The following is a 10000-nucleotide window of genomic DNA, read 5'->3' as shown; positions in this document are numbered from 1 at the left end:
CTTCTGTGCGACCTGCAGGAAGGCTTTGGCCATGGTGGCCATGTTCTCCTCCTTCGCCTCCTCCCCTACAGCGTCCCCTGGTGGAGAGGATATGGCCTGCAGCTTCATCTCCTTCAGACTCAAAATGTTGAAGGTCTCTGACAAAATGTCTGCACCGTCGGCGTCCAGAGGCATCTCCTCGTCGACAAAGCCCACTGGGACAGGAGAAGGGAGGACGGTGAGACAGACTGATGAAAGGCTGTTGGTAAAGTTGACACTGCTCGTTGTTCATCAGCTGGATGTTTATCTTCCAGCTGGAAAAGATGGAGGCACGGCGGCGCTCTGTTGGCCGTTGAAGAGGTCTGTTATGTGTCTTCCATCCATATGCTGAGTCCGACAGGTAATATGGTTTCAGAGTTGGAGATACTTGTAGATGTAGAATATGACATTAACACACAAACTACCAACATCTGTAACCTGAGGAGGTGCAGGAGCTGTTCTATAGACTCCAATGGTTTTTATATAGCATTAATCCAATTATTAAAATGACTAACATTAAAGCCTCGTTAAACGCTGCAGGAAGAGATCCTCATTGGAAGCCGGTATGACGATGTACTCTATATAATATTCTGGAGGGAATCCTATGAAGCCATGTATGGTGAACTGAATCACTTCCTGTTGATTTGAATGAACCTGTTGTGTTTGTGGTTCCTGAGCAGGTGTTGGAGGACCTCATCGATCTCCTTTGTAGAAGACACTAAGTTGTCGTCGTCCTCCTTGAATACTCCTCTCAAGAGTTCCGTTGCTGACGTAGCTTGATCTGCAGAAACTTTAACTTGCAAATATCTTGATAACTTTGATCTATATTGTTTGATAATTCAACTTCCTGGTTTTCTGATTTCATTCTCCAGTTCTTTGACTCTCCACCTGTTCTGTCTTTCTTTTTACATGCGTGTCCAGTAATATACTGTATTTCCTGATGTTGAAAAGGCCAGGCTCACTCGGACTATTCCGCCACACCCCCTCGGAGTGGTACGCCCCATCGCTCCCTGTGTCGGGCAGCTCAATGGTGATTTGTCCCGTCACTTCAGTGGTGGGCTGTGATTTCATGAACCCCAGGTTTATGGAGGCCACAGTCAGCCAATCTCTTCTTTTCACCTGATGTAAGCTTTGGATGCGTCCCATTCTTCAGCTTTCCAGAGTTTTAAAGGTTTCATCCTCTCCATCTTTTGAAATCTGCTCTACAGCTGCATGATCGCATTTATTGTTTACTATTTATGAAAAAAAAAACCTTTAATGAAGACGAATCTTATCACTCAAGACGAGAAAAACAAACATCAAATAAGAGGGATCCTATCTGTGGTTACTCACCTAAGATGGTCTGGTTGATCTTGTTGGTGATGTTGAAGCGCTGGGCGTCTGTGAAATGCTCCAATAGGAAGCGGTAGATCCGAAAGCGCTTCTCACGGTGCTGATCTCCTTTCAGGGAGAACCGAATCTTTTCTCTGCAAAGTTTAGAAAAATAAGGAATCAACCAACAGAAAAAAAAGAAAAAAGCAAAGCAGAGAGGAACGCGAGCTGAACCGATGCAGCTTCCTACCTCTCGCTCTGAGGGAACTTGTTGTAGGACTTGTGCTTGCTGTAGGAGTTGAAGTGGAAGATGCACTCGATGAAGTGCTGGCTGAACATTTCTGGGTTCTTCTTCAGCAGCAGGTGGAGCAGGCAGTATTCACACAGACTGGCAGAGGAAACAAGAGGCGTTCAGTGACAACACACTGACAACATGTGCACACACACACACACACACACACACACACACACACACACACACACACACACACACACACACACACACACACACACACACACTGCGGGAGCACTTTATTAAGTACAGCATCATTTATTTTAAATCAGGTAGAAACCTCACGGAAATGTTTTTTAAGAGCGACTCAGTGGCCCAGAGAGCAGCACAAACATTGTTCCAACAACAAACATAAACAATACAAACAGACACACATTAATACGCAGAGACAACATCCATTTACAAAGACAAAGATCCAGTTATAATCCATAAACAGGTCACTTTGTCTGAAACAATTTCATTCAGATCAAAGTTTCAAGGGAAACATTAACAAGGTGATGAAAACTTATTTTTTCCACCTGAGAAACATAAACAAGGTGTGGCCGTTTCTAAATCAGACAGATGCTGAAAAATTGATTGATGCCTTCATTTCTAGCCGACGACTGCTGTGATGAATTTTTTACTGGCCGACCGAAGAAAACAACAGAGAGACTTCAGCTCATCCAAAACTCTGCAGCTGGATTATTAACCAGAACCAAGAGCTCTGGCTGCTCTGCACTGGCTGCTTCAGGTCCATCTGTACAGCACACACTCTACATAGTTTAAAAATCAGATGTATAACTACAACCCCGTTTCTGAAAAAGTTGGCACGCCATTTAAGTTGTAAATAAAAACAGAATGCAATGATTTGCAAATCATGTAAACTCATATTTAATTGAAAATAGACCAAAGACAACATATCAGATGTTGAAACTGAGAAATATTATTGTTTATGAAAAATATATGGTCATTTTGAATTTGATGGCAACAACACATCTCAAAAAAGTTGTGACAGGATCAACAAAAGATGGAAAATTTGTGTGACGCAAAAAATACAGCTGGTGGAACATCTCATAACTAGTCAGGTTACCATGGCAACAGATCAGTAACATGATTGGATATAAAAAGATGATTTCAGAGAGGCAGAGTCTCTCAGCAGTGAAGATGGGGAGAGGTTCACCACTCTGAAAGACTGTGTTGGAAAATAGTTCAACAATCTAAGAATAATGTTCCTCAACGTAAAACTCCAAAGAATTAGTGGATTTCATCGTCTACGGTTCATAATATCATTAAAAGATTCAGAGAATCTGGAGAAATCTCTGAACACAAGGGACAAGGCTGGAAACCAATATTGGATGGTGGTGATCTTCGGGCCCTCAGGCAGCACTGCATTAAAAACACTATTCTGGAGTGGAAATCACTGCATGGGCTCAGGAACACTTGTGAAAACCATCGTCTGTGAACACAGTTCATCGCTGCGTCCACAAATGCTGTTAAAACTCTCCAAAGAAGAAACCAGATAGAAACATGATCCAGAAACACCGCCGCCTTCTCTGAGTATATGACAAAGGAGACCCTGAACTCTTGAGCGGCTAAAATTATATCTTAGGCAATATTAGGACCACATTTCACTTTCAAAACTCCAGAAACTGGTCTCCTCAGTTCCCAAATGTTTCCAGAGTGTTGTTAAAAGAAGAGGTGATGCAGCTCAGTGGTGAACATGATCCTGTCCAACATTATAGAGATGTGTAGCTGACATCAAATTAAAAATGAGCAGATATTTTTCATAAAACAATAATATTTCTGTTTCAACTTTTGATATGTTGTCTTTGGTCTATTTTCAATTCAATATGGGTTAATGGGATTTGGAAATCATTGCATTATGTTTATATTTACATTCTACACAGCATCCCGAACCTCTTCAGACACGGGGGTTTAACCATTTCCGAAGCTCAAAGCTGCGTGTCTGTGCAGTGATGTACCTGGCGAGGGCAGGGACCGGGTCCACCAGAGCCACCATGAAGCGGAAGAACAGGGAACCTTTCCATTTCACAAATTCCTCCTAGAAAAAAAGAGCAGAAGAATTAGAAAGCAGCTTTGTGTTGTCTGCTGTCACTCTGGAGGACTAAAAGATGTTAAATCTTGAAATCATTAATTCCCAAATGAGTTAAAGTCATTGATGACGTCTATGAAGAACTTCTGTGATGTTTGACAAATACTGAAAATACTTGAAAATATGAAGCTGACTTGTGTTTCAAATATACTCCATCTTTTCTTTATATTATTTTATGTTAATGACATGAAGTTTCAACCTGCAGCAGGTTGGTCAGCATGATGAGAGTCTGCTCCCGGATCACAGCCTCGTCGTCCCGCAGACAGGCGGAGATGTTGGGGATGTAGTGATCCACGATGTTGGTGTAGCGAACACACAGATCACACATGATCACCACTACGTTGTTACGCACGGCGACCTCGGCGCCGACCTCCAGCTCCCTGGCGAACACCGGCAGGTACTTCTGCACCAGGTGCTCGTGCTGCAGACACAGTTTACCTGAAGCAGACACGCACAGATTCAACTGCCATGAGATCACAGCGCTGCATGAAGATGGTTGTCAGAAGGAGACGGAGGCGGCAGACGGCCAGTGGAAGGAGAAGCTACCGAGAGTGATGACTCCGTGGGCTCGGACTCGGGTCGGCAGGCAGTTGGCTTTGAACTGGGACAGAGGCAGCGAGACGGGCAGCTCCTCCCGACACTCTGTTCACGACCAACACAAAGAACACGGCAGCCATGTTTACAAATTACATTAATATACAGTATCAGCAGGTATTTAGATCATATTTAAGCAGAAAATCCTAAACTTTTATTAGGAACTCAAGCTGCTCAAAAGAAGAAGGGGAGAAGTTTGAACTGTAACGGGGAACCTACAAGCTCGTTGAAGTTCAAGTTAATCATACAACCTCCATTGCTGGTAGTTTGTGCCATGATGCCCGAGGGCCCCGACCAACCACACGGCCAGAGCAAAGCAAGGCGCAACTTACACTGCAGCAACATGTGCCATCAACGGTGTGATGTGACAAACTCAGAATACTTGGTCACAGTACTTCAGTATATTTTCGGGAGTATTTGTACTCGAGTTTGAATATTTCTGTCAACCTTCACTTTTACTTTACTACATTTCCTAACTAAATTATTTTTTCACTCCACTACATTTCTTCGTAGTCTGATCAGTCGCAGTAACAAGTACATCTTTCTGGTTGTAAATGAGGAGTTATTTGTGTTAAGAAAGAGACTTCTGTATGAAAAGACTTACTTTATGTCGTTAATACTTTCAGCACAGATTCTGCTGATTATATGCAAACATTGCGGCGTTTGCTTGAGTCTGTGTTACTACCTGGGGGTTAGGTCATCACTGGGATGAAAGACACAGGACGTTTGTAGCTCTGTGTTACAGATGTTGTGCAGCATCTGTTAAATCTCTACACACATAATGCGGCCGTCCTACTGGGTTTACTGGGCAGTATTTCAAGATGTCACCGGTGCCTTGAAGAACATGGCCCAAGCAGCGCAGCCTGGTTTACCTGAGGACTGTTCCCAGTCTGAGTCCTGGCTCAATACAACTCAAACGGGACACGTGAAGACTTTCAGAGCTAGTAAATGGAAGTACGCCTGATAACACAGAACCACGTTTCTAGATGCTCCATCAGAACATACAGTAAAAAACTACCTCACACTTAGTGCACCTCGTTGGACTTATTTATGCTGCTCTGCCGAGTCCTTTACTACAGGACATACTGGCCGCTGGATTTTATGTCTGACATTTATTACAGCGTGTCTCTGCTGTTCTGTTAATGTCTTCTAATTCTGTGTCTTTGATATGTTTTATGTATGTTTTTAGCTGCACATTTTAATAGTGTGTGGGTTCCTGGTCCTGAGAAACGTAAACTCCTTCCACTGTATGTGCATGAAATGAATGACGCATAAATGAACCTTGAACCTTGACGTCTGACTTTCACTGGTCCGGCCTTCCTACCTGCCAGTTTGTCCGAGTGGGTCGTGAGGACAGACTCCGCCAGCAGCACCGTCCTCTTGCCCACCTTGGCAGGACAGTGGAGAGACGCCACGCCCAGAGTGTGGAGGTGTTTCACCTGGAAGAGAGGACAGTGTTATCTGAAGTACCAGACGGGATGGCTCCTCCCACTGGCTCTGAGGAGTCATGTGACATGTCAAGTACGTCCACTCTGAAAAATCACAAAGAATTCGAAGAGACAGAGGCAAGAAAGTTTTAAGGTATATCTAAAAATAAAGATGAACCAGAAGAGAAGAAAACCAGGAAAAACAATGGATCCGGCATGGAGAGGAAGGAAGAAGGAACACACAAGAGCTGAAAAGGATGTTGAAGGAGGAACTCATGGACTTCAAAAACAACTTCTGAAATGATATCAAACAAGAATTCAACAATGTGAAGATGGAGGTGAATCAGACAGTAGAAAGTGTGATCGGGGAGGTTGGTCACTACTTTACAAGGCTGACTGAAGCAGAGCAGCGGGGGGGGGGGGGGGAGTCAGAGACAGCTGATACTCAGCGTGAGCAGCAGGCTGATGTTTATCCAACAGGAGCACCAGGTCCAGACTGAAACCTTGATCCTGAGGTCAGGAAGGTGTTCGGGTCACAAGGACTCACCATGAGCTCCTCGTTGAGGTTGTTGGTTCCATTCTCACTCAGGATGATGTCGGCTAAATAAGCCTCGCAGATCGAAACCAGCTCACCGCAGTGCTGGTTCAGAAAAGCCTGGAGACACGAAACCACACCCGACATGAGAAAACTACATTAAATCATGAGAAGGACAGACAGACATCATATTTGGAGAATATATTTAACTCTGATTGCCCCCAAAACATTTCAGGGAGGTACATTTAAGACCTACTGTAAACTAGCATTTTTGACCTGTTTGACAGTCATGGTGTCCAGAGTTTGAAAGTATGATGGAAAAGCAGCAGGAAATGATAAGGCTGAGAATTATTCATTATTTTATCACTTGTTTCAGGCCTTAGAAGCAATCTATGCCAGGATGACAGAAAAGTGAGAAATCAGGTCAAATATGAAATGAATGATTCAAGTTTTGGCTGAAGTCGTTACGTCCCGTATCAGAGAATGAGTTTCCTGCTGCCTCTGAAGCAGCAGCAGTGACTGAACTCCTGCAGCACAATCCAGTGTCACACCACTTTATATGTTCACACTGTCTTCCAACAGCCCACAATCACAGAGAAACCTTAGAGGTGCCACTGCTGCCTGTGGAGGGCAAGAACAAATACTGATCATATAAATACTGAAATCTAACATCTTTTAAGATCTTGTTATGAGGAAACTGAAGGCCATGATTGTTAAGACAGTTCAAGTTTGAACTGTAAAGAACTCAATCCTCCCGCTTTATTGAAGAGCCTTTAATAAAAGTTGGACAGTAATCAGTGCTGACTTAACTACTACTACTTAACATTTAGTTTATAGCTTTTTTAAGCTTCATTGATCAGTTTAAAACATTTGTTTTGAAAAGTAATACAAAATGAATCCAAACTAATTTATTTATAAAAATTTTAACAGGCTATAAAAGTGTTTGTAGCTTCCAGGTTTGAACAATGAGGCTGATGCAGAAGTGTCTTAAGCTTAAGGAAACTGCAGAAAACAACTTGACTAGAGTCCTGTTACATCATATATCAGCAGGTACAGTAAACTTTCAGCAGGCCAGATCAACAACCTGAGTCTGCTTGATGTCTTCTCCGTGGCCGAACTGATAAAGAGTCTCCACGGCAGCACTGATTACCTCCAGGGACAAAGTGAAGGTCTTCAACCAGGACATCAGGTCACCTAGAGAGACAGAGACAGAGATCAGGTCCAGATTCTTCCCGTCAATTCATCTCTGTTCTCCAACACTTACAAACTATCCTGTCTCTGGTGTCTTCATTCAAATGAGTGGCGATGTCTCCCAACACACTCAGGATGTTACAGCAGGTCGTCACGTTCACATCCTTTGAACTAACGCAGTAAAGAAGACAGAGGAATGATTGAGATGCTGGTGGATTCTCAGCTAGAGTGATAAAAGTATTAAATTGAACATAGCTGCTGTGAATGAATGTTCTGTGTCCGTCCCACCTGACCATGGAGTCCCAGGCGTCCAGGATCTTTCCGTAGGGCAGTCCGGGCGATGAAGCAACAACTTTGGAGAGCAGCAGCCAGGCGCCGGCAGCGTGCTCAGCCTCCGTGTGTGAGATCAGGTTGGTGATTAATGTGGCACCAAACTTCTTCTGTTTGGACCAGATGGTGAAGGCCCGGCTGAAATATCGGCTGGAAAACCAGCAGGACAAAATAAAAATCAGCCAAAACTCACATTCTTTTTGTTTTGACTACTTTCACTCTAAATACAAAAATAAAAGGATTTCACAGTTTCTGCTCAAAGATATGCGTCTTATTTTGTAAGAAACAAACTGGACCTAACCTGAGGTTCTGGCACTCGTGACAGAGGAGCCCCAACAGATCCCAGGCCAGCCTCTGACCAGCATCCAGGTGGCGGCTGGCAGAGTACAGTTTGACCTGGCTGAGCAACACCTGGTCCAGAGCCTCCAGAGCCTTGTCCTGCACGGAGCTCTCTGAGTCCACCACAGCCGGCACCACACCCTGCAGCCACGCCTTCTGCACCACCCTGCTCTCAGGTTTGGCCTGGTGGAGACAGGAAAAAACACAACTGTGTGAAATCTCTCCCATTTTTCTAGTTTGTCGACCAGTCTCCAGGAATCTATTGACATTCAACCAACGTCCATATTAGAGGGGCTTCCAATTTTAGCCAAATTCACGTGAACTTTGTTGAGGAGAACCTCAGAAAAGTTCTTCATTTAGAAGTTCTGCTGCAATTATGAACAAACAAAACCTGCTTTATCAACAAAAAGAACTGCACAGTCAGCAGCTCCTCAACAGGAAGTGACAGGGTTTATAGGAAATATGGTCTAATCATGAAAATTAGGAATGAAAGCACTGATTTTAACAGCAGACGTAGCCAACACCAACAACAGTAATAAAGATCATAGTTACAGTATTTAAGAAGCTCTTGGTTTCAGCAGATATCCAGACTCACCGAGAGCAGCTCTCCCACACACTGCAGGGCCTTCTTCTTCACGGACACAGCCGGGTCTCTGCAGCGGTCCGACAGCGTCTCCAGGTTCTCCCAGCTCATCGGGACCACACCGTGTTTCAGGAGACCCAGCAAGGCCTGAGGGAGGATACGGACGTCACCTGATCTTTACACCTGTCGGTGCACCGTCATCATTTCAAACTGTTCCACGTACCTGCAGGGCCGATTTCCTCACGTTAGTCTTCGAGTCTCCGACACGCCGCAGGAGGAGAGCCACGTTCTCTTTTGCTGCGTTTAAAATACACAATAACTCTTTGAATAATTTTCCACTTTTCGTGTGGATGTTCCCTCAGCGTTGATGGTGAATGGTGTCAATTGAAGCCATAAATTCCTCAGCGCTGCTTTATTGACTGAGTTTTCCTGCTCGCAGAGCCAACAAGTACCAGGATGCATTTCTCGTTGTCTAATCTTTAGGTGTTTCCCCTCGTAGCCCCCGCTCAACAAAAGGAGACCTGGTTATTGATCAGTGAGCTTCTGATTAGATACTGTAATGTTAGCAACTGCTGGAAGCACAAACACGTGTTGAGAAAACCACACGTCCAACGCTGCCATGTAACTCCACCAACACTAACTCTGCTCTCTGCAGGACACTTCTGTCCAAGTCAGGAGAAAACCTTCATGCACACATGTGAATCTCTGTCTGGGACATCTGTCCACGCTGGACTTCACTGCAGCACTGATTCACTTTCTGTTGCAGTTTGATCACAGATCCCATCAGTGTCTGTTCACTGTGTGCAGCTCAGCTCCTCTCTCTGCTCCTGCAGCTCAGCTCCTCTAATTCATATGACTGAACTGCCTCCTCATCCGTAACATCCTCCAACTTTGGGATGAAACCTTCGTTGTGGGAAACGTAGCTTGTTGCAGTACAAGTGAAGAGAACAAGGTTTTGTTGTGGTGCAGCAGGTGGAGCGCCCCCTGGTGAGACAGCTCAGGTGGAGCGCCCCCTGGTGAGACAGCTCAGGTGGAGCGCCCCCTGGTGAGACAGCTCAGGTGGAGCGCCCCCTGGTGAGACAGCTCAGGTGGAGCGCCCCCTGGTGAGACAGCTCAGGTGGAGGAACAGATTCTTCAGACAGACAACTTATTGAGGAGGATTTTGCTTCAATTGATGACATAAACTATCAACACTGGTTTCTTTCTTTCTTGTGTGAATATTCAAACAATGCTTGAAGATCTGTCAACAAAATTATACCCAATAACCACATTTCATAAATCAGAAGGA

At 44.5% G+C, this 10000-nt stretch overlaps 1 protein-coding gene across 1 annotated transcript in view; it reads right to left on the bottom strand.

Annotated features, from left to right (window-relative positions):
* The window catches only part of ncapd3 (non-SMC condensin II complex, subunit D3), a 48130-nt gene that overhangs the window by 26759 nt on the left and 11371 nt on the right, over window positions 1–10000 (bottom strand). Inside the window, 14 exon segments of the mRNA XM_069141856.1 lie at window positions 1–194; window positions 1351–1484; window positions 1580–1717; window positions 3583–3662; window positions 3913–4151; window positions 4260–4355; window positions 5632–5746; window positions 6282–6389; window positions 7354–7463; window positions 7534–7631; window positions 7749–7940; window positions 8092–8312; window positions 8725–8859; window positions 8936–9009. The exon segment at window positions 1–194 is cut by the window's left edge and continues 15 nt beyond it. Of these exon segments, the coding sequence (XP_068997957.1) occupies window positions 1–194; window positions 1351–1484; window positions 1580–1717; window positions 3583–3662; window positions 3913–4151; window positions 4260–4355; window positions 5632–5746; window positions 6282–6389; window positions 7354–7463; window positions 7534–7631; window positions 7749–7940; window positions 8092–8312; window positions 8725–8859; window positions 8936–9009 (1934 nt within the window).

Source organism: Embiotoca jacksoni, unplaced genomic scaffold, assembly GCF_022577435.1.
Source record: "Embiotoca jacksoni isolate LCO1_2020_lvr unplaced genomic scaffold, fEmbJac1.0.p SCAF_92, whole genome shotgun sequence".
Taxonomy (NCBI): Eukaryota; Metazoa; Chordata; class Actinopteri; family Embiotocidae; genus Embiotoca; species Embiotoca jacksoni.
The sequence above is the reverse complement of the archived record's forward strand: the minus strand, read 5'-3'. Positions and strand labels throughout refer to the sequence as shown.